At 50.1% G+C, this 25,762-nt stretch overlaps 1 protein-coding gene across 1 annotated transcript in view; it reads right to left on the minus strand.

The window, feature by feature from the left end:
• Positions 1-338: 338 nt before the first annotated feature.
• The window catches only part of LOC147700482 (collagen alpha-1(XII) chain-like), a 246,051-nt gene continuing 220,627 nt past the window's right edge, over positions 339-25,762 (minus strand). Inside the window, exon 5 of the mRNA XM_086928435.1 lies at positions 339-1,006. Within this exon, the coding sequence (XP_086784561.1) occupies positions 339-1,006 (668 nt within the window). The remainder of the gene's footprint in view (positions 1,007-25,762) is intronic.

Genomic DNA, 25,762 nt, shown 5'->3' on the forward strand with positions numbered 1-25,762 from the left:
TCAGAATATTTAGTCACATCTCAATTTTCTGACGCAATGAGACATGGATGAAGGGGAATGCAAATTCTCTGTTCTAGAAGATAAGTTTAGTCTTAAGTAGAATTCTGTCCTAAATTCTAATCATAAATGCTTCAAAGTTCTCCAATCTCCCTAAAATGTTAAATAGACGCTAAAACCTTTTTAAAACACACGCACACATTGTTCCTTATATGCAGGGCGGGAGGGTCAGCTGCCTCCATTGTGTGATCTGCCCCCATCTGTCTCCTCTCCTCTCTGCCGGAAGTCCGAGGGTGGATTTCCGGTGTGGGGAGGGGTGACCGGCAGGGGGCCTCTGTGGTCTAAGGTTCTCCTGCCTCAGCCTCCTCCCCCTTGGGTCCCATAAGGCTGTGTTTGATGCTTTTCATCTTGTGCTGGACCCTGAGGCAGATGGACTCTGTCAGCTCCGGCAGGATGCGCTGGATGTCTTCATAGTCTTCCATGATGAACAGGTGGGCCGCGGCTGGGGGGCTGGCGACGTCCTCCAGATCCTCCATCCTGTCCACCGCAGCCCACATCACATCAAGAACAAAGACCTGCACCCCGGCCCCGTGCAGCTCCCAGGCCAGACCCGGTGCATCGGCGTCTATCCCCCAAAGAGAGGTGAGGAGCAGAAGGACCCGGGGCACGAGGGGCCGGGCCCCCCCGCCCCCGGACAGCACCCCCCGTCTGACCTGGGTGAGGGCTTCCGACAACAAAGGGACATTGGGAAGCAAATGAATGGTCCACGGGGATCGGGGGTCCATGAGGGGACGGAGCCAGCGGGAGCTCCTCAAGTGGTCCAGTGTCTGGGGCTCAGAGCTGTACAGGACCAGGTAGAGCCGCACGGAGCCCTGGGACACGTGGAAGCCCCTTAGCAGCGCCCCCAAGGAGGGCTCCAGGATGAGGCGAACGAGATCATCAGATACAATGAAATCACCCTCGACTAAGAACGCGACCTCTGCCTCGATGTCCGTCCGTCCAGAGCAATCTGCGGAAAGAGAAACAAAGAGACAAGTCAGAAGGGAGCGGACAACTGGTGCCGAGGAGCACAAGAGGAGGCGGGGGAGTCGGGATCCTGCCAGCAAAATACCATCAGCAGACACTGTGCTTCAGTAGAGTAAACACACCCCTGCATCCACACTGCGCTGTCACCAAATACATTCCAGCAACCATACTGCGCTGTCACCAAACACACTCCAGCATCCACACTGCGCTGTCACCAAACACACTCCAGCATCCACACTGGGCTGTCACCAAACACACTCCAGCATACACACTGCGCTGTCACCAAATACACTCCAGCATCCGCACTGCACTGTTACCAAATACAATCCAGCATCCACACTGCACTGTCACCAAATACACTCCAGCATCCACACTGTGCTATCAACAAACACACACCAGCATCCACACACAAGACACACAGATTACAAGACACACACACTGCGCTGTCACCAAACAAACTCCAGCATCCACAAAGCGCTGTCACCAAATACACTCCAGCATCCATACTGCGCTGTCACCAAATACACTCCAGCATCCACACTGCGCTGTCACCAAATACACTCCAGCATCTGCACTGCGCTGCCACCAAATACACTCCAGCATCCGCACTGCGCTGTCACCAAATACACTCCAGCATCCTCACTGCGCTGTCACCAAATACACTCCAGCATCCACTCTGCGCTGTCACCTAATACACTCCAACATCCACACTGTGCTGTCACCAAATACACTCCTGCATCCACACTGCGCTGTAACCAAATACACACCAGCATCCACACTGCACTGGTAGCAAATACACTCCAGCATCCACACTGCCCTGTTACTAAATACACTCCAGCATCCACACTGCGCTGTCACCAAATACACTCCAGCATTCACACTGCGCTGTCACCAAATACACTCCAAAGTCCACACTGCGTTGTTACCAAATACACTCCAACATCCACATTGTGCTGTCACCAAATACACTTCAGCATCCACACTGCACTGTTACCAAATACAATCCAGCATCCACGCTGTGCTGTTACTAAATACAATCCAGCATCCATACTGCGCTGTCACCAAACACACTCCAGCATCCACACTGCGCTGACACCAAATACACTCCAGTATCCACACTGTGCTGTCACCAAATACACTCCAGAATCCACACTGGGCTGTCACCAAATACACTCCAGCATCCACACTGGGCTGTCACCAAATACACTCCAGCATCCACACTGCCCTGCCACCAAGTACACTCCAGCATCCACACTGCGCTGTCACCTAATACACTCCAGCATCCACACTGCGCTATCAACAAACACACACCAGCATCCACACTGCGCTGTCACCAAACAAACTCCAGCATCCACAAAGCGCTGTTACCAAATACACTCCAGCATCCACAGTGCACTGTCACTAAATACACTCCAGCATCCACACTGCGCTGTCACCTAATACACTCAAGCATCCACACTGCGCTATCAACAAACACACACCAGCATCCACACTGCGCTGTCACCAAACAAACTCCAGCATCCACAAAGCGCTGTTACCAAATACACTCCAGCATCCATACTGCGCTGTCACCAAATATACTCCAGCATCCACACTGCGCTGTCACCTAATACACTCCAGCATCCGCACTGCGCTGTCACTAAATACACTCCAGCATCCGCACTGCGCTGTCACCAAATACACTCCAGCATCCGCACTGCGCTGTCACCAAATACACTCCAGCATCCACACTGCGCTGTCACCAAATACACACCAGCATCCACACTGCACTGGTAGCAAATACACTCCAGCATCCACGCTGCCCTGTTAATAAATACACTCCAGCATCCGCACTGCGCTGTCACCAAATACACTCCAGCATCCACACTGCGCTGTCACCAAATACACTCCAAAGTCCACACTGCGCTGTTACCAAATACACTCCAGCATCCACACTACGCTGTTACCAAACACACTCCAACATCCACACTGCGCAGTCACCAAATACACACCAGAGTCCACACTACGCTGTTACTAAATACACACCAGAGTCCACACTGCGCTGTTACTAAATACACACCAGCATCCATACTGCACTATTTTCAAATTCACGCCAGGGTCCATACTGCGCTGTCACCAAATATACACCAAAAATAAATGGAGGGCGTAAGGAGCAACCAGAATTTAACATCACCTTTGGTACTTCACTGGAGAGATGAAAAACATACAATATCCCAGTTGAGATTTTTTGTCATTGAGAAAGTACTGATAAAAGAAGGGGTTGACAACCACCAGAGATTGTTGCAACGAGAACTTTTCTGGATCAAACATCTAAAAACACTAACCCCAGTAGGGCTCAATGATAAGTATGACCTCTCGTGTTACCTATAAGATTACGGACAGTAATAGTCACAAGAGTCATAATAACACGGATCATCATAGAGACATGTAAGCACAACTATAGGCATATGCTCCAACACCATATGTATGATTACAAATTGAGTAAGAAAATAGTTACACCAAAGTGCACTGAAGCATGAATCAATGTGATTTATTTTGATGTATTACTATTAAATTGTTCAGATGGACTTAAAATGCATACGACTATCAAATGACCTAATCGATTGATGAAATTATGGATTGAGATGCACTGTTTTTTTACTGTTAAAAATCATTGGAATTTATGGTTTGTTTAATATACAGGACCTGTAAAATATCAGACTGTATTTTATAAGTGGTAAGGTTTAAAACATTTACTATGATGAGATTCACAATATGCTCACATTAGCGTTTTGTTACTGAGACTATGCATAGTAAATACATCCACCTTGAATGCATTATATACTGTCAGGATACACACATCATCATAGTACACTAGAAATGACCATATAACCGCATTAAGCCATTGTACTTTTATGGTATCCTGAAATTTTTATATTTCTGTATGACACCACAAAAAAAATTTTTCAAGCCGGTAATTAACATAATGTTAATCACAAAAATCGCAAATCGGGAACTAAGTAAACAGTTGCCGTTTGGCGGATAACTTAGGAGACCTAAAATCATGCAAAAACGAATATGAGACATTAGCAGTGATAATATCAGTAAGAGACTCGCCTTTGATATTCAATTCATCAATTCAGGACTTCCATACCTTTGGCATTATGCATACATTTACTAAAGATCCAGTCAGCCCCATATATGTGATACCTATTTAATTAAGTAGGGGGTTTACAGTGTTTATTGGCACTATAATAGCATTAATATTGAATTTTTTTCACTGGATTAATATACCCCGTGTTTTGACTAAATCCGTGGAGTTAACATAGACCGGGAGACATTCCCAGCATCCTTGTCTTAGCAATCTACATTTACGAATGATTACACTTGTGTTATGAGCGAGACATACATTCCATCATGGCGCTCAAATAGTTGAAAATGAAAGCCACAGTATAAACGTTTAGTCCTCTCTTAATGTTTACAAACTCCGCTTCCTGGCGGAGTACGCGTAGTCTCATAAGACGTTTTCTCGACCCAGTGTTGAGACGGCCGGTTAACGTTCTGAACCCCATTTTTGGCGGAGATTCTTTGCGCATCAGGTATGTTTGGAACAGTTTCCTTTTAGTAAGTTTATAACCTCGATATACTGCAGTCGAGTAATTGCGTTTTTTTCAACTAGAAAGAGCCATAACTTTATTGAAGACAAGGTAGGGGTCATTTCGACCTTAAAATGCCTTTATCTATTCCCTTGAGCACACTAACAGTTATGAGATCCAGTTAGAAAACAGTATAGTAATTGTGTTTTCTTTCACCAGATAAGTTACATTTATGGTGAAGATAAGGTAAGGGTCCACCGACCTATAACTTGAGAAAGTCACACACTAAATAGAGTGACTAGTAACCCCTAAATTATTTTCTTCCGACAGCGCATATACCTCAATTCATTCAGTGTCTACACACAGAGTTCGTCGAGTGGCGGCTCTTAACAAACTTCCTTCATGACACCTAACAGGTATGACGTTTTTTTAGAGCTTAGCCACAAATCCCCCATGATACATACAGTACAACAAATCTCACACCGTGTTTATATGTTTTATTTTCAGAGTCGCCCCTGATGAAGGCACCGTAGAGGCGCCGAAATGCATTGGGCTCACATGTTAAAATTTTATGTACCGCTTATTGTGTAGAAAATGTACATGAAGCCAAAATAATGAACTTGTAAGGTTGATATAAAGGTTTGCAGATAAAATGTATTACACGTTTGTATTATGAAATGAGAATAATACACGAGTGAATGAAACTCATCAAAAAGATAAATAAGAATAAATACCAGTATTAAAATCGAATAAGTGTGTTAAGTATAATTAAGGCGCGGAGCGCTAAGTGAACAGTGCCCGATTAGGTGGGTCCAAAAACTTCACCAAATATACACCAGCATCCATAGTGCACTGTTACCAAATACACGCCAGAGTCCACTCTGCGCTGTTACCAAATACACGCCAGAGTCCATACTGAGCTGTTACTAAATACCCACCAGAGTACAGACTGTGCTGTAACCAAATACACGCCAAGATCCATACAGCAATATTACCAAATATACACCAGCATCCATACTGCGCTTTGACCAAATACACGCCAGCATGCATACTGCTCTGTTACCAAATACACACCAGCATCCATACTGCGCTGTTACCAAATACAAGGCACACACTGTGCTATTACAAAATAGACACCAGAGTCCACACCTCGCTGTTACCAAATACACGCCAGAGTCCACACTTTGCTATTACCAAATACACGCCAGAGTCCACACTGTGCTATTACCAAACACACGTGAGAGTCCACTCAGCGCTGTTACCAAATACACGCCAGAGTCCACCCTGCGCTATTACCAAATACACGCCAGAGTCCACACTGTGCTATTACCAAATACTTGCCAGCATCCATACTGCAATGTTACAGTACTCTAGAATTTAGATGTGCTTTATTTCACCTATTGCAGGAGCAATTGTATAAGAGCAGAGGCCCTGAAGAGAGCCTTGGGACCAGTGGCCCTACCGGCTGAAACATGTTGGCCTTTTTTTGGCAGTTATTTGTTTAATACTGCAGTTTGCACTGTTCTGTTTTTTTAATTAGGGGGTGTTGTCTGCACTCTGAATAAAAGTTCCACATTGGGGCACACCACCTTTTCTTGCACTGCTTTTTCTTTCAGTTTCTTTAGTGGGTAACTACAGTATTACTCACTTCACTTTTCTAGAGTGAATTTGGGCAAGATCTAGCCTTTTAATATATCGGTATGGCGTGCTCTATGATCAAGAGACCAATTACACTTTGAACTGGCTAACCAAATGATAATATTGATCACCGTGAATAGTTGATGGTCACCCAGATTCCTTTATAGGCTGATCTTTACCAAATATTGCTCACAGTCTCAGTTTCTTTTTCTTGAGTTTCCGGTTTTTGATATAATATAGGTTGACACTTTACCAACAGGAGAGTGCCTTTGATGAGCCTGAATTGAGGTTTTTAGACCCCCGATTCGTTGTGTTGTTTACAAACTTTCCATTCTGTGCCTGTCCAGGTCCTCCCGTTGTCATTCTCCATTCTGTGCCTGTCTAGGCCCTCCCGTTGTCATTCTTCATTCTGTCCCTGTCTAGGCCCTCCCGTTGTCATTCCCCATTCTGTGACTGTCTAGACCCTCCCGTTGTCATTCTCCATTCTGTGCCTGTCTAGGCCCTCCCGTTGTCATTCTTCATTCTGTGCCTGTCTAGGCCCTCCCGTTGTCATTCCCCATTCTGTGACTGTCTAGACCCTCCCGTTGTCATTCTCCATTCTGTGCCTGTCTAGGCCCTTCCGTTGTCATTCTTCATTCTGTGCCTCTCTAGGCACTCCCAATGTTATTCTGCACATGACAATGAGCTGGGCGACTTTGTGAACACCGTCACATTAGTCTGCAACAGCTTTTTGAGTTGAGCACCAATGACAAAGCCAGTCCAGGGGCCTGTTTACCTCACCTAGTGAAGTAGTGTGGCTCACTGGTTAGAGGCGGCAGACCCGAGAGCAGAGGACGGCCCGGGACCAGGGTTCGATTCCCGGCGCGGCAGGTTTCTGGACCAGGGTCAGCGGACTCGATAATTCTCTCACCTCGGTGCCCACTCTGATCAGCGATCACACTCGGCAACTCTGGGCATTAGCTTGCCTCATCTTCACTAACGGCCACACCAGACCGCCGGGGATGCCTGGTCTCACCCTGGAGATACCCATTAAGGGACCATCTCTCAGGGAAGCCAGGAAGGGTTTCGCAGCGGTCGAAGCGCCTTGGGACCCTACGGGTAAGTAGTGCGCTATATAAATGCCAATACATTTACATTTACATTACATTTACATTTACACCTTAGGCTATCAGTTGATTTTTGATTTCCCGGCTCCTTGCCTATCCGAGCCTGGCCCCTTTCCCTGGGCCTCACAACACTTAAGTCTTATCGGGTGCCTTATAATCCTTCTCACTTCACAGGACACTTTGGCCACAGATAGAAATAGTAAGATGTTTGTTGAGGATTGGGGGACGAGTAGTAACATAGCACATTGTTATGGTATTTCATTCCATTAACACCTTCTCTAGATCCAATCATTTTAAAAGACAGAAATAGAGTGGCTGGATCCGGTACTTATATCTCTCACCCAGCCTCCTTCTTTCTTTATCTGGTTCAGGCACTTTTGCATTCATCTTTCCTCTCCATGCTCTACTCTTTACCTCTCAATTTTTCGTCCAGCCTCTCATCTTCTCTTGCTATTCCTGCCCCTCTAACAGCCACATCTCCCTTCCTTGCTCAATTCTTCACAACTGAACTCGCCACCCAGCATTTTATCTGGCTCAGATTAAGCTCTGGACTCTGCCTGCTTCATCCATCTCTTTCTCTTCCTGTCTCCTTTTCCTCCTGTGCTGATTCTGCTGATCTCTCTTTACTATCCCTATCAGCTCTTATCTCTCCCCGCACCTTTTACCATTTGTGTTACCCATTCTATTATCAACTCACCTGGTTATGCTCTGCTATACTCCTGTTCCCTTCGGCTGAGCCGAAAAGTTATCGACCAATTGCAGCGCTCCCTTTCCCTACTAAAATAATCGAAAAGATCATGAATAGCCAATTAACTAATTACATCGACCAGAACAATCTTCTCGATGATACACAATTTGGCTTCTGAAAGGGCCATGGGACAGAGCATTAATAAAATCTGCAGATGAAGTCAGAGAGATTATGGACCAGGGAGGTGCAGCAGTGCTTATCCTGCTGGACTTATCTGCTGCCTTCAACACGGTTGATCATAACATCTTGATCAACCATGTAGGCAAATTGGGCATCATAGACAAATCCAAATCTCTTCTGGCTTCTTTTCTGTCAGACCGCTCCCGAATTGTTAAATTGGGTGACTTCTACTCTCCTGTCTTCTCACTACCGTGCGGTGTTCCCCAGGGCTCCTCGCTGAGTCCGACACTATTTAACATCTATGTGTCGGACTTGGCGAGGGTAATTAAGTCTTATGGAATGGGGTTAACATCGTACGCCGATGACACGCAGTTGATATTAGCCATCCAGCAGTAGCAGCAAATTTTCAAGATGGAATGATGGCAATCAGTACTTGGATGGACCATAATTGTTTAAAGTTGAATTCAGAAAAGACCGAGGTCCTGATCTTTGGCCGGTTGACTCCATCTTGGTCCCCCACTTGGTGGCCGGCAGATCTGGGTTATCCCCCAACCCCAGTAAAAAAGGTCAGAAATCTAGGGGTTTTATTTGATGAGAAGCCGTCGTTTATGAGTCACGCAAACGCAGTGGTCGCGTCATCCTTCTATACCCTCCGAATGATCAGGAAACTCCTGCAGTTTCTCCTGCTGTATGCAGGCAAGACCCTTATGTGTCTCATTGTCATCCACCCCTACATGCTGCCAAAGGTGTCTCATCGGCATCCTCCCCTACATGCTGCCAGAGGTGTCTCATCGTCATCCTCCCCTACATGCTGCCAAAGGTGTCTCATCGTCATCCACCCCTACATGCTGCCAGAGGTGTCTCATCGTCATCCACTCCTACATGCTGCCAGAGGTGTCTCATCGTCATCCACCCCTACATGCTGCCAAAGGTGTCTCATTGTCATCCTCCCCTACATGCTGCCAAAGGTGTCTCATCGTCATCCACCCCTATATGCTGCCAAAGGTGTCTCATCGTCATCCACCCCTACATGCTGCCAGAGGTGTCTCATCGTCATCCACCCCTACATGCTGCCAGAGGTGTCTCATCGTCATCCACCCCTACATGCTGCCAGAGGTGTCTCATCCTCATCCACCCCTACATGCTGCCCGAGGTGTCTCATCGTCATCCACCCCTACATGCTACCAGAGGTGTCTCATCGTCATCCACCCCTACATGCTGCCAAAGGTGTCTCATCGTCATCCACCCCTACATGCTGCCAAAGGTGTCTCATTGTCATCCACCCCTACATGCTGCCAGAGGTGTCTCCTTGTCATCCACCCCTACATGCTGCCAGAGGTGTCTCATCGTCATCCACCCCTACATGCTGCCAGAGGTGTCTCATCGTCATCCACCCCTACATGCTGCCTGAGGTGTCTCATTGTCATCCACCCCTACATGCTGCCAGAGGTGTCTCATTGTCATCCTCCCCTACATGCTGCAGAGGTGTCTCATTGTCATCCTCCCCTACATGCTGCCAGAGGTGTCTCATCGTCATCCACCCCTACATGCTGCCAAAGGTGTCTCATTGTCATCCACCCCTACATGCTGCCAGAGGTGTCTCATCGTCATCCACACCTACATGCTGCCAAAGGTGTCTCATTGTCATCCACCCCTACATGCTACCAGAGGTGTCTCATCGTCATCCACCCCTACATGCTGCCAAAGGTGTCTCATTGTCATCCACCCCTACATGCTGCCAAAGGTGTCTCATTGTCATCCACCCCTACATGCTGCCTGAGGTGTCTCATTGTCATCCACCCCTACATGCTGCCAGAGGTGTCTCATCGTCATCCACCCCTACATGCTGCCTGAGGTGTCTCATTGTCATCCACCCCTACATGCTGCCAATGGTGTCTCATTGTCATCCACCCCTACATGCTGCCAAAGGTGACTCATCGTCATCCACCCCTACATGCTGCCAGAGGTGTCTCATTGTCATCCACCCCTACATGCTGCCAGAGGTGTCTCATTGTCATCCACCCCTACATGCTGCCAGAGGTGTCTCATCGTCATCCACCCCTACATGCTGCCTGAGGTGTCTCATTGTCATCCACCCCTACATGCTGCCAGAGGTGTCTCATCGTAAACCCCCCCCAATGCTGCCAGAGGTGTCTCATCGTCATCCACCCGTACATGCTGCCAGAGGTGTCTCATCGTCATCCACCCCTACATGCTGCCAAAGGTGTCTCATCGTCATCCTCCCCTACATGCTGCCAGAGGTGTCTCATCGTCATCCACCCCTACATGCTGCCAGAGGTGTCTCATCGTCATCCACCCCTACATGCTGCCAGAGGTGTCTCATCGTCATCCACCCCTACATGCTGCCAAAGGTGTCTCATCGTCAACCTCCCCTACATGCTGCCAGAGGTGTCTCATCGTCATCCACCCCTACATGCTGCCAAAGGTGTCTCATTGTCATCCACCCCTACATGCTGCCAGAGGTGTCTCATTGTCATCCACCCCTACATGCTGCCAGAGGTGTCTCATCGTCGTCCACCCCTACATGCTGCCAGAGGTGTCTCATCGTCATCCACCCCTACATGCTGCCAAAGGTGTCTCATCGTCATCCTCCCCTACATGCTGCCAGAGGTGTCTCATCGTCATCCACCCCTACATGCTGCCAAAGGTGTCTCATTGTCATCCACCCCTACATGCTGCCAGAGGTGTCTCATTGTCATCCACCCCTACATGCTGCCAGAGGTGTCTCATCGTCATCCACCCCTACATGCTGCCAGAGGTGTCTCATCGTCGCCCACCCCTACATGCTGCCAGAGGTGTCTCATCGTCGTCCACCCCTACATGCTGCCAGAGGTGTCTCATTGTCATCCACCCCGACATGCTGCCAAAGGTGTCTCATCGTCATCCACCCCTACATGCTGCCAAAGGTGTCTCATCGTCATCCACCCCTACATGCTGCCCGAGGTGTCTCATCGTCATCCTTCCCTACATGCTGCCAGAGGTGTCTCATTGTCATCCACCCCTACATGCTGCCAGAGGTGTCTCATCGTCATCCACTCCTACATGCTGCCAGAGGTGTCTCATCGTCATCCACCCCTACATGCTGCCAAAGGTGTCTCATTGTTATCCACCCCTACATGCTGCCAAAGGTGTCTCATCGTCATCCACCCCTACATGCTGCCAAAGGTGTCTCATCGTCATCCACCCCTACATGCTGCCAAAGGTGTCTCATTGTCATCCACCCCTACATGCTGCCAGAGGTGTCTCATCGTCATCCACCCCTACATGCTGCCAAAGGTGTCTCATCGTCATCCACCCCTACATGCTACCAGCGGTGTCTCATCGTCGTCCACCCCTACATGCTGCCAGAGGTGTCTCATCGTCGTCCACCCCTACATGCTACCAGAGGTGTCTCATCATCATCCTCCCCTACATGCTGCCAAAGGTGTCTCATTGTCATCAATCAATCAATCAATCAGTGACACTTATAAAGCGCGCTACATACCCGTAGGGTCTCAAGGCGCTGGGGGTGGGGGGGGGGGGGGGGGGTTGCCGCTACTGCTCGAACAGCCAGGTCTTCAGCTTCTTCCTGAAGGAGAGGTGGTCTTGGGTCAGGCGCAGGTCGGTCGGGAGGGAGTTCCAGGTCTTGGCGGCCAGGTAGGAGAAGGACCTTACTCCTGTAGTCGCTCTTCGGATGCGGGGGACGGCGGCGAGGGCGTGGTTGGCTGATCGGAGGTGGCGTTTGGGAGCGTAGAAGTTGACTCGGCTGTTGAGTTAGCTCGGGCCTTGGTCGTGTAGGGCTTTGTGTGCGTGGGTGAGGAGGCGGAAGGTGATTCTTTTGTTGACGGGGAGCCAGTGAAGGTCTCTCAGATGTCCGGAGATGTGGCTGGTTCGTGGGATGTCGAGGATGAGTCTGGCTGAGGCGTTCTGGATCCGCTGGAGTCTCTTCTGGAGCTTGGCGGTGGTACCGGCGTAGAGGGCGTTGCCGTAGTCCAGTCGGCTGGTGACGAGGGCCTGGGTGACGGTCTTCCTGGTCTCGGTGGGGATCCACCAGAAGATCTTCCGTAGCATGCGTAGGATGTTGACGCACGCCGAGGAGACGTTGTTGACTTGCCTGGTCATGGAGAGGGAGGAGCTGCCAGAGGTGTCTCATTGTCATCCACCCCTACATGCTGCCAGAGGTGTCTCATTGTCATCCACCCCTACATGCTGCCAGAGGTGTCTCATCGTCATCCACCCCTACATGCTGCCTGAGGTGTCTCATTGTCATCCACCCCTACATGCTGCCAATGGTGTCTCATTGTCATCCACCCCTACATGCTGCCAAAGGTGACTCATCGTCATCCACCCCTACATGCTGCCAAAGGTGTCTCATCGTCATCCACCCCTACATGCTGCCAGAGGTGTCTCATTGTCATCCTCCCCTACATGCTGCCAGAGGTGTCTCATCGTCATCCACCCCTACATGCTGCCAAAGGTGTCTCATTGTCATCCTCCCCTACATGCTGCCAGAGGTGTCTCATCGTCATCCACCCCTACATGCTGCCAAAGGTGTCTCATTGTCATCCACCCCTACATGCTGCCAAAGGTGTCTCATTGTCATCCACCCCTACATGCTGCCAAAGGTGACTCTTCGTCATCCACCCCTACATGCTGCCAAAGGTGTCTCATCGTCATCCACCCCTACATGCTGCCAGAGGTGTCTCATTGTCATCCTCCCCTACATGCTGCCAGAGGTGTCTCATCGTCATCCACCCCTACATACTGCCAGAGGTGTCTCATTGTCATCCTCCCCTACATGCTGCCAGAGGTGTCTCATCGTCATCCACCCCTACATGCTGCCAAAGGTGTCTCATTGTCATCCACCCCTACATGCTGCCAAAGGTGTCTCATCGTCATCCTCCCCTACATGCTGCCAAAGGTGTCTCATTGTCATCCACCCCTACATGCTGCCAGAGGTGTCTCATCATCATCCACCCCTACATGCTGCCAGAGGTGTCTCATCGTCATCCACCCCTACATGCTGCCAAAGGTGTCTCATTGTCATGCACCCCTACATGCTGCCAGAGGTGTCTCATCATCATCCACCCCTACATGCTGCCAGAGGTGTCTCATCGTCATCCACCCCTACATGCTGCCAGAGGTGTCTCATCGTCATCCACCCCTACATGCTGCCCGAGGTGTCTCATCGTCATCCACCCCTACATGCTACCAGAGGTGTCTCATCGTCATCCACCCCTACATGCTGCCAAAGGTGTCTCATCGTCATCCACCCCTACATGCTGCCAAAGGTGTCTCATTGTCATCCACCCCTACATGCTGCCAGAGGTGTCTCATTGTCATCCACCCCTACATGCTGCCAGAGGTGTCTCATTGTCATCCACCCCTACATGCTGCCCGATGTGTCTCATTGTCATCCACCCCTACATGCTGCCAAAGGTGTCTCATCGTCATCCTCCCCTACATGCTGCCAGAGGTGTCTCATTGTCATCCACCACTACATGCTGCCAGAGGTGTCTCATTGTCATCCACCCCTACATGCTGCCAGAGGTGTCTCATTGTCATCCACCCCTACATGCTGCCAAAGGTGTCTCATCGTCATCCACCCCTACATGCTGCCAAAGGTGTCTCATTGTCATCCACCCCTACATGCTGCCAGAGGTGTCTCATCGTCATCCACCCCTACATGCTGCCAGAGGTGTCACATCGTCATCCACCCCTACATGCTGCCAGAGGTGTCTCATTGTCATCCACCCCTACATGCTGCCAGAGGTGTCTCATCGTCATCCACCCCTACATGCTGCCAGAGGTGTCTCATCGTCATCCACCCCTACATGCTGCCAGAGGTGTCTCATCGTCATCCACCCCTACATGCTGCCAGAGGTGTCTCATTGTCATCCACCCCTACATGCTGCCAAAGGTGACTCATCGTCATCCACCCCTACATGCTGCAGAGGTGTCTCATTGTCATCCTCCCCTACATGCTGCCAGAGGTGTCTCATCGTCATCCACCCCTACATGCTGCCAAAGGTGTCTCATTGTCATCCACCCCTACATGCTGCCAGAGGTTTCTCATCGTTATCCACCCCTACATGCTGCCAAAGGTGACTCATCATCATCCACCCCTACATGCTGCAGAGGTGTCTCATTGTCATCCACCCCTACATGCTGCCAGAGGTGTCTCATCGTCATCCACCCCTACATGCTGCCAAAGGTGTCTCATTGTCATCCACCCCTAAATGCTGCCAAAGGTGTCTCATTGTCATCCACCCCTACATCCTGCCAGAGGTGTCTCATTGTCATCCACCCCTACATGCTGCCAGAGGTGTCTCATCGTCATCCACCCCTACATGCTGCCAAAGGTGTCTCATTGTCATGCACCCCTACATGCTGCCAGAGGTGTCTCATCATCATCCACCCCTACATGCTGCCAGAGGTGTCTCATCGTCATCCACCCCTACATGCTGCCAGAGGTGTCTCATCATCATCCACCCCTACATGCTGCCCGAGGTGTCTCATCGTCATCCACCCCTACATGCTACCAGAGGTGTCTCATCGTCATCCACCCCTACATGCTGCCAAAGGTGTCTCATCGTCATCCACCCCTACATGCTGCCAAAGGTGTCTCATTGTCATCCACCCCTACATGCTGCCAGAGGTGTCTCATTGTCATCCACCCCTACATGCTGCCAGAGGTGTCTCATTGTCATCCACCCCTACATGCTGCCCGATGTGTCTCATTGTCATCCACCCCTACATGCTGCCAAAGGTGTCTCATCGTCATCCTCCCCTACATGCTGCCAGAGGTGTCTCATTGTCATCCACCCCTACATGCTGCCAGAGGTGTCTCATTGTCATCCACCCCTACATGCTGCCAGAGGTGTCTCATTGTCATCCACCCCTACATGCTGCCAAAGGTGTCTCATCGTCATCCACCCCTACATGCTGCCAAAGGTGTCTCATTGTCATCCACCCCTACATGCTGCCAGAGGTGTCTCATCGTCATCCACCCCTACATGCTGCCAGAGGTGTCACATCGTCATCCACCCCTACATGCTGCCAGAGGTGTCTCATTGTCATCCACCCCTACATGCTGCCAGAGGTGTCTCATCGTCATCCACCCCTACATGCTGCCAGAGGTGTCTCATCGTCATCCACCCCTACATGCTGCCAGAGGTGTCTCATCGTCATCCACCCCTACATGCTGCCAGAGGTGTCTCATTGTCATCCACCCCTACATGCTGCCAAAGGTGACTCATCGTCATCCACCCCTACATGCTGCAGAGGTGTCTCATTGTCATCCTCCCCTACATGCTGCCAGAGGTGTCTCATCGTCATCCACCCCTACATGCTGCCAAAGGTGTCTCATTGTCATCCACCCCTACATGCTGCCAGAGGTTTCTCATCGTTATCCACCCCTACATGCTGCCAAAGGTGACTCATCATCATCCACCCCTACATGCTGCAGAGGTGTCTCATTGTCATCCACCCCTACATGCTGCCAGAGGTGTCTCATCGTCATCCACCCCTACATGCTGCCAAAGGTGTCTCATTGTCATCCACCCCTAAATGCTGCCAAAGGTGTCTCATTGTCATCCACCCCTACATCCTGCCAGAGGTGTCTCATTGTCATCCACCCCTACATGCTGCCAGAGGTGTCTCATTGTCATCCACCCCTACATGCTGCCAGAGGTGTCTCATCGTCATCCACCCGTACATGCTGCCAGAGGTGTCTCATCGTCATCCACCCCTACATGCTGCCAAAGGTGTCTCATCGTCATCCTCCCCTACATGCTGCCAGAGGTGTCTCATCGTCATCCACCCCTACATGCTGCCAGAGGTGTCTCATCGTCATCCACCCCTACATGCTGCCAAAGGTGTCTCATCGTCATCCTCCCCTACATGCTGCCAGAGGTGTCTCATCGTCATCCACCCCTACATGCTGCCAAAGGTGTCTCATTGTCATCCACCCCTACATGCTGCCAGAGGTGTCTCATTGTCATCCACCCCTATATGCTGCCAGAGGTGTCTCATCGTCATCCACCCCTACATGCTGCCAAAGGTGTCTCATTGTCATCCACCCCTACATGCTGGCAGAGGTGTCTCATCGTCATCCACCCCTACATGCTACCAGAGGTGTCTCATCGTCATCCACCCCTACATGCTGCCAAAGGTGTCTCATCGTCATCCTCCCCTACATGCTGCCAGAGGTGTCTCATCGTCATCCTCCCCTACATGCTGCCAGAGGTGTCTCATCGTCATCCACCCCTACATGCTGGCAGAGGTGTCTCATCGTCATCCACCCCTACATGCTACCAGAGGTGTCTCATCGTCATCCACCCCTACATGCTGCCAAAGGTGTCTCATCGTCATCCTCCCCTACATGCTGCCAAAGGTGTCTCATCGTCATCCTCCCCTACATGCTGCCAGAGGTGTCTCATCGTCATCCACCCCTACATGCTGCCAGAGGTGTCTCATCGTCATCCACCCCTACATGCTGCCAAAGGTGTCTCATTGTCATCCACCCCTACATGCTGCCAGAGGTGTCTCATTGTCATCCACCCCTACATGCTGCCAGAGGTGTCTCATCGTCATCCACCCCTACATGCTGCCAGAGGTGTCTCATCGTCATCCACCCCTACATGCTGCCAAAGGTGTCTCATCGTCATCCTCTCCTACATGCTGCCAGAGGTGTCTCATCGTCATCCACCCCTACATGCTGCCAGAGGTGTCTCATCGTCATCCACCCCTACATGCTGCCCGAGGTGTCTCATCGTCATCCACCCCTACATGCTACCAGAGGTGTCTCATCGTCATCCACCCCTACATGCTGCCAAAGGTGTCTCATCGTCATCCACCCCTACATGCTGCCAAAGGTGTCTCATTGTCATCCACCCCTACATGCTGCCAGAGGTGTCTCATCGTCATCCACCCCTACATGCTGCCAAAGGGGACTCATCGTCATCCACCCCTACATGCTGCAGAGGTGTCTCATTGTCATCCTCCCCTACATGCTGCCAGAGGTGTCTCATCGTCATCCACCCCTACATGCTGCCAAAGGTGTCTCATTGTCATCCACCCCTACATGCTGCTAAAGGTGACTCATCATCATCCACCCCTACATGCTGCAGAGGTGTCTCATTGTCATCCACCCCTACATGCTGCCAGAGGTGTCTCATCGTCATCCACCCCTACATGCTGCCAAAGGTGTCTCATTGTCATCCACCCCCACATGCTGCCAAAGGTGTCTCATTGTCATCCACCCCTACATCCTGCCAGAGGTGTCTCATTGTCATCCACCCCTACATGCTGCCAGAGGTGTCTCATTGTCATCCACCCCTACATGCTGCCAGAGGTGTCTCATCGTCATCCACCCGTACATGCTGCCAGAGGTGTCTCATCGTCATCCACCCCTACATGCTGCCAAAGGTGTCTCATCGTCATCCTCCCCTACATGCTGCCAGAGGTGTCTCATCGTCATCCACCCCTACATGCTGCCAGAGGTGTCTCATCGTCATCCACCCCTACATGCTGCCAGAGGTGTCTCATCGTCATCCACCCCTACATGCTGCCAAAGGTGTCTCATTGTCATCCTCCCCTACATGCTGCCAGAGGTGTCTCATCGTCATCCACCCCTACATGCTGCCAAAGGTGTCTCATTGTCATCCACCCCTACATGCTGCCAGAGGTGTCTCATTGTCATCCACCCCTACATGCTGCAAGAGGTGTCTCATCGTCATCCACCCCTACATGCTGCCAGAGGTGTCTCATCGTCATCCACCCCTACATGCTGCCAGAGGTGTCTCATCGTCATCCACCCCTACATGCTGCCAGAGGTGTCTCATCGTCATCCACCCCTACATGCTGCCAGAGGTGTCTCATCGTCATCCACCCCTACATGCTGCCAAAGGTGTCTCATCGTCATCCTCCCCTACATGCTGCCAGAGGTGTCTCATCGTCATCCACCCCTACATGCTGCCAAAGGTGTCTCATTGTCATCCACCCCTACATGCTGCCAGAGGTGTCTCATCGTCATCCACCCCTACATGCTGCCTGAGGTGTCTCATTGTCATCCACCCCTACATGCTGCCAGAGGTGTCTCATTGTCATCCACCCCTACATGCTGCCAGAGGTGTCTCATCGTCATCCACCCCTACATGCTGCCAGAGGTGTCTCATCGTCGTCCACCCCTACATGCTGCCAGAGGTGTCTCATCGTCGTCCACCCCTACATGCTGCCAGAGGTGTCTCATTGTCATCCACCCCTACATGCTGTGTCATATGGATACTTCGTTACATATATTGCGTTAAGTTAGCATGAGTGTATTACATGTTTAAACAGCCGTTTTTCCTTCGGCTTCAGTTTTGCACACGACACCTACTTGTTGTTGTCGCTTTCACCCTAGAAGCGGTGAGGTGATTTATTTGAGAATAATATGTTATTTCTATGCTATCAGCTTTGCCTGGTACACTTGGTACAACTGTCTGCACACTGAGAGCTGCACACTCTAAGTATAACCTAACACAAGGTTGCTGGGAAGCCTGATCCTCGCACCACATTAGACATAACACAAATAATGTTGATGCCAACATTTTGGGCTCTACGCGGGTTTAAGATAGAGTTACACGGAATGAACGTAGACACTTGGTGCTGCGCATGAAGAGAGCTGGTAGCTGTTGATGTGATCTACTCCTACTGACATTTAGAGGTATGGGCCCGCCCTGCTAAAGCCCGAATGAGACCTTCTTAGATATAAAATAATATGCTAGATAGGGTGCGCGAAATATAGGTGATATAGATTTCTATAGATTTTGCATTGTAACATGCTATCACCTTTTGCTTACTATGGATTAGTGACTATGCTGCTGACTCTGATTTTTATAATCTGCATTTTGGTATTATACAAGATACTGCGTTTGAGAACTTTGCATTGAATAATAAATATTTCAAACTTGCACTTGTGTTCTTTGACTCTCAATTTTGGTTTGAAATGATTATATAACGAAAGAGTGTTCATGTGTTCCACGATTCCTGAGGTATTCTAAAGTTCATGTTCTGGTTTGTCTAAGACATGGATCATTCCATAATGAGCCATGAGACACTGTAGCTAGCTAGGTAAGGGGATTTCTGATACTGAGATGAGTTTTGGATCATCCTAACTCACTGAGGTTCTAGATCTCTATGCACAGTTCTGTGGGAGAACGGAAACCCTGCTACAGCTGCCAAAGGTGTCTCATCGTCATCCACCCCTACATGCTGCCAAAGGTGTCTCATCGTCATCCACCCCTACATGCTGCCCGAGGTGTCTCATCGTCATCCTCCCCTACATGCTGCCAGAGGTGTCTCATCGTCGTCCACCCCTACATGCTGCCAGAGGTGTCTCATCGTCGTCCACACCTACATGCTACCAGAGGTGTCTCATTGTCATCCACCCCTACATGCTGCCAGAGGTGTCTCATCGTCGTCCACCCCTACATGCTGCCAGAGGTGTCTCATCGTCGTCCACCCCTACATGCTGCCAGAGGTGTCTCATTGTCATCCACCCCTACATGCTGCCAGAGGTGTCTCATTGTCATCCACCCCTACATGCTGCCAGAGGTGTCTCATTGTCATCCACCCCTACATGCTGCCAGAGGTGTCTCATCGTCGTCCACACCTACATGCTACCAGAGGTGTCTCATTGTCATCCACCCCACATGCTGCCAGAGGTGTCTCATCGTCATCCACCCCTACATGCTGCCAGAGGTGTCTCATTGTCATCCACCCCTACATGCTGCCAAAGGTGACTCATCGTCATCCACCCCTACATGCTGCCAAAGGTGTCTCATCGTCATCCACCCCTACATGCTGCCAGAGGTGTCTCATTGTCATCCTCCCCTACATGCTGCCAGAGGTGTCTCATCATCATCCACCCCTACATACTGCCAGAGGTGTCTCATTTTCATCCTCCCCTACATGCTGCCAGAGGTGTCTCATCGTCATCCACCCCTACATGCTGCCAAAGGTGTCTCATTGTCATCCACCCCTACATGCTGCCAAAGGTGTCTCATCGTCATCCTCCCCTACATGCTGCCAGAGGTGTCTCATCATCATCCACCCCTACATGCTGCCAGAGGTGTCTCATCGTCATCCACCCCTACATGCTGCCAGAGGTGTCTCATCGTCATCCACCCCTACATGCTGCCCGAGGTGTCTCATCGTCATCCACCCCTACATGCTACCAGAGGTGTCTCCTCGTCATCCACCCCTACATGCTGCCAAAGGTGTCTCATCGTCATCCACCCCTACATGCTGCCAAAGGTGACTCATCGTCATCCACCCCTACATGCTGCAGAGGTGTCTCATCGTCATCCTCCCCTACATGCTGCCAGAGGTGTCTCATCGTCATCCACCCCTACATGCTGCCAAAGGTGTCTCATTGTCATCCACCCCTACATGCTGCCAAAGGTGACTCATCATCATCCACCCCTACATGCTGCAGAGGTGTCTCATTGTCATCCACCCCTACATGCTGCCAGAGGTGTCTCATCGTCATCCACCCCTACATGCTGCCAAAGGTGTCTCATTGTCATCCACCCCCACATGCTGCCAAAGGTGTCTCATTGTCATCCACCCCTACATCCTGCCAGAGGTGTCTCATTGTCATCCACCCCTACATGCTGCCAGAGGTGTCTCATTGTCATCCACCCCTACATGCTGCCAGAGGTGTCTCATCGTCATCCACCCGTACATGCTGCCAGAGGTGTCTCATCGTCATCCACCCCTACATGCTGCCAAAGGTGTCTCATCGTCATCCTCCCCTACATGCTGCCAGAGGTGTCTCATCGTCATCCACCCCTACATGCTGCCAGAGGTGTCTCATCGTCATCCACCCCTACATGCTGCCAGAGGTGTCTCATCGTCATCCACCCCTACATGCTGCCAAAGGTGTCTCATTGTCATCCTCCCCTACATGCTGCCAGAGGTGTCTCATCGTCATCCACCCCTACATGCTGCCAAAGGTTTCTCATTGTCATCCACCCCTACATGCTGCCAGAGGTGTCTCATTGTCATCCACCCCTACATGCTGCCAGAGGTGTCTCATCGTCATCCACCCCTACATGCTGCCAGAGGTGTCTCATCGTCATCCACCCCTACATGCTGCCAGAGGTGTCTCATCGTCATCCACCCCTACATGCTGCCAGAGGTGTCTCATCGTCATCCACCCCTACATGCTGCCAGAGGTGTCTCATCGTCATCCACCCCTACATGCTGCCAAAGGTGTCTCATCGTCATCCTCCCCTACATGCTGCCAGAGGTGTCTCATCGTCATCCACCCCTACATGCTGCCAAAGGTGTCTCATTGTCATCCACCCCTACATGCTGCCAGAGGTGTCTCATCGTCATCCACCCCTACATGCTGCCTGAGGTGTCTCATTGTCATCCACCCCTACATGCTGCCAGAGGTGTCTCATTGTCATCCACCCCTACATGCTGCCAGAGGTGTCTCGTCGTCATCCACCCCTACATGCTGCCAGAGGTGTCTCATCGTCGTCCACCCCTACATGCTGCCAGAGGTGTCTCATCGTCGTCCACCCCTACATGCTGCCAGAGGTGTCTCATTGTCATCCACCCCTACATGCTGTGTCATATGGATACTTCGTTACATATATTGCGTTAAGTTAGCATGAGTGTATTACATGTTTAAACAGCCGTTTTTCCTTCGGCTTCAGTTTTGCACACGACACCTACTTGTTGTTGTCGCTTTCACCCTAGAAGCGGTGAGGTGATTTATTTGAGAATAATATGTTATTTCTATGCTATCAGCTTTGCCTGGTACACTTGGTACAACTGTCTGCACACTGAGAGCTGCACACTCTAAGTATAACCTAACACAAGGTTGCTGGGAAGCCTGATCCTCGCACCACATTAGACATAACACAAATAATGTTGATGCCAACATTTTGGGCTCTACGCGGGTTTAAGATAGAGTTACACGGAATGAACGTAGACACTTGGTGCTGCGCATGAAGAGAGCTGGTAGCTGTTGATGTGATCTACTCCTACTGACATTTAGATGTATGGGCCCGTACTGCTAAAGCCCGAATGAGACCTTCTTAGATATAAAATAATATGCTAGATAGGGTGCGCGAAATATAGGTGATATAGATTTCTATAGATTTTGCATTGTAACATGCTATCACCTTTTGCTTACTATGGATTAGTGACTATGCTGCTGACTCTGATTTTTATAATCTGCATTTTGGTATTATACAAGATACTGCGTTTGAGAACTTTGCATTGAATAATAAATATTTCAAACTTGCACTTGTGTTCTTTGACTCTCAGTTTTGGTTTGAAATGATTATATAACGAAAGAGTGTTCATGTGTTCCACGATTCCTGAGGTATTCTAAAGTTCATGTTCTGGTTTGTCTAAGACATGGATCATTCCATAATGAGCCATGAGACACTGTAGCTAGCTAGGTAAGGGGATTTCTGATACTGAGGTGAGTTTTGGATCATCCTAACTCACTGAGGTTCTAGATCTCTATGCACAGTTCTGTGGGAGAACGGAAACCCTGCTACATGGCGCCCGTACGTTGTTGGCCTTATTTCATGACACTCGAGTAGTATATCATTCAAACCTTGACACCTTCATTCCCGTTTCCGGTAAACGGTGGTGTCGGAAAAACCTACCTATTTTTAAAATAGGTCTTTTCAAGCTTGAATTCTTCTAAAAACGGTTTCTTTGAATTACTACCCAGTTGTGCTACAAAGTGTTCTTTGTCTTTTTTCTCTTCCTGTGCTAATATGGCCGTGGACATACCGCAGCATAGCCGCGTCGCGGTTCGCGACCACTTACGGGCATATAATGTCCCTGTGGAAGGCTTGGCTGTGGTTCTAGTGGTGAGTGCGGAACATGCGTACCCATACGAATTGTTTTATTCCTGGGTGACATTTCCGGCAGTGGACGCTAATTCGGGTGTCTTCCCTTCATACACTGCCTCGGCTGTACCGGCAGCTTATGCTCCGTACAGGGCACTGGAAGTACCTATTGATGCTTGGCAGCACGGAGTTTGGTTTGGTGGCGCCCTACCCCATTCTTTAACGGCTCCGAGGTTAGGTCCTTTATCCATTCCGGGCACAAATTGGCCCGCTTTGGGTGGGTTTACTCCTCATCCTAATCGCACCACGTGTAATGTGGGTGACCTGCGGCGTCTTCATGAAGTCGCGGTTGAAGTGATTAGGGCGCTTGTTCATTACATTGGTCGTAATGTTCATGGCGCAGCCCCCGCAGGTGCGCAGCTTCGAGCAGAACAGGCTGGTTTGAAAATCAGTCCTGTCTTGGTGAATTCCGTTATGGGCAAGAAGCCCCAGGATAAGGATGATTTTCCTTACTGGCTTGCCGAGAAATTCGACCAGCTGGAGGCTGTGTTTCCTAATACGACTCCGGGTGAGAAACACCGGATTCTTACGCTTAGTTTACCGAAAGATTTGGCCCCTGAACTTGCTGACTGTGAAACATGGGGTAAGACTTTTGCAGCGGTTTACTCGAGGTGCTATGGCACCCCGTCTGTGTCTAACCTTTCTGCGGTCCTTAAACGTGTTCAAGACGATCACGGACCAGAGTCGGCGGTTGAATTGGGTATGCGCCTGAGTGGCTCGTTTGAGACGGTTTGCGGTCTTATCCTTGCAAATGTCAAGGGGGATGCAGTGAACTTTCAGGTGGCCAATGCTCTGGCGTTAATTCCCGATGCCGATAAACCCCGTCAGTTAGCAAGGATTATTGTGGCGGCTTACAAAATGGTTGGCCGCACTTCTAAGGGTTTAAAGGCTTTTTCTGAAAAGGAGAAGAAACAGCCCCAGGGACAGTCTTCGGAATCGGGCGGACAACCCAAGTCCAAAAAACAAAATTGGCCAAAAAAGCAGAATCAGGGTAAGCAACAACAACAGCAGACACAGGTTTCTAGTCCGGCGCCTTCACAACCTGCGCAGTCAGATCGAGTTTATGATTTGCGCGATCGCGCGACGATTAAATCGCCTGAAAGATTTCAGGCTTCTGACCAACGCTCTCCTCGTTCCTTTCAGGACTCATCGGCTCCGTCAACCGGTGGAGGAGGGGGCGGCAGGGGCCGGGGTGGCCAGCAAGGACGTGGTCAGCCCCGCACGCGTAGTGAAGGGGATCAGCGTGACGACTCTACGCCTAAGAGACCGCAGTTTGCCAAAAAGAAGGTCGCTGCCTTAACGGCGCATCGATATGCCCCAGATAGTGAGAACGCGGCTTCGGAATCTGACGTGGGCTCTGACCTTGCTGGACAGCGCGGCGGAGATTACCATAGTGAGAGAGGCCCTCTGTCCACTGTTGAAGGTGACAGCGACTGACACTTATGTTGTGATCGAAACAGCTGATACACATGTTGCTCCCCCTGAACGACTTTTTGAAATTGTCCTGTTAATTGAGGGTGACATGCAGCGAACTGTAAAAGGGGTATTTTGGGAAAATCTTTCGTCTACGTATGACATTTTGCTTTCGGAGGCTGACTGGCCCCCACCTTTTGTTCTTGCAGCTCCGCGAGGGGAGGAGGTAATCCTCCCCAGTTTCGCGCACACTGTATCGAGAGTGGAAGCGCTGCATTTTGCAGAAGAGTGGGCTCTGGCGCTTGCGCCGGCTGTGTACCGAAATCAGTGTGGCTGGGATAAATTGTCCCCTAGTCATGAGATTCCTTTGCGGTCACAGCCACAGCCACAACCTCAGTATCCCATACGGCGTGAAGCTAAAGCTTCTGTCGCGGCTATCCTTGAACAATTGGAATATCAAGGTGTAATTGAAACGTGTGTGTCACCAATGAATAATCCCCTTTTTACTGTGAACAAGCCGGACGGCTCATATCGTCTGGTTTTGGATTACCGGCATTTGAACTCGCATTGCCGTAACTGTGCAGTACAGAATACTCACGGCTCTGCCCTAGTGAATATTCTTGAGCGTAAACGGTTTAAAACCACGCTTTACATTTCCAATGGTTTTTATGCACACAGATTAGATGGTCTTAGTTCCCAATGGACCAGTTTTACGTGCGGCGGCGTGCAAAAAATGTTTAAACGACTCCCAATGGGATATAAGAATAGTCCTGGAGTGTTTTCCGCCCGCATAGTCTCTCTTTTGGAGAGCTTCGATCCAGTTGCTTGTTCGTATGTGGATGACATATATCTCACAGATGACGAACTTTGGGAGCATCTGTGTCGAGTAAACAGCATAATTTGTAACTTTGCAGACATGGGTTACAAGTTTAACTTTGCAAAATCACACATTGCAGAGTACACAGTGTTGTTTCTGGGTTATGAACTTAACCACGAAGGAAAGGGATTGGCTCCTCACTTCCTGGAGAAGTGCGCGCAGTTGCGCTCTCCGACAACGCTGAAAAAATTACAGTCTTTACTGGGTTTTTTAAATTTCGGGAGGACATACATTCCGGAATATGCCCAGCGTATCAAGCCTTTGTATGCCTTGATACAACCATCTTTTTCCAAATCATGCTGGCTGCCTGAGCATTCAGCCATTCTGCAGTCTTT

The sequence above is a fragment of the Lissotriton vulgaris genome, chromosome 7, assembly GCF_964263255.1.
Source record: "Lissotriton vulgaris chromosome 7, aLisVul1.2, whole genome shotgun sequence".
Classification (NCBI taxonomy): Eukaryota; Metazoa; Chordata; class Amphibia; order Caudata; family Salamandridae; genus Lissotriton; species Lissotriton vulgaris.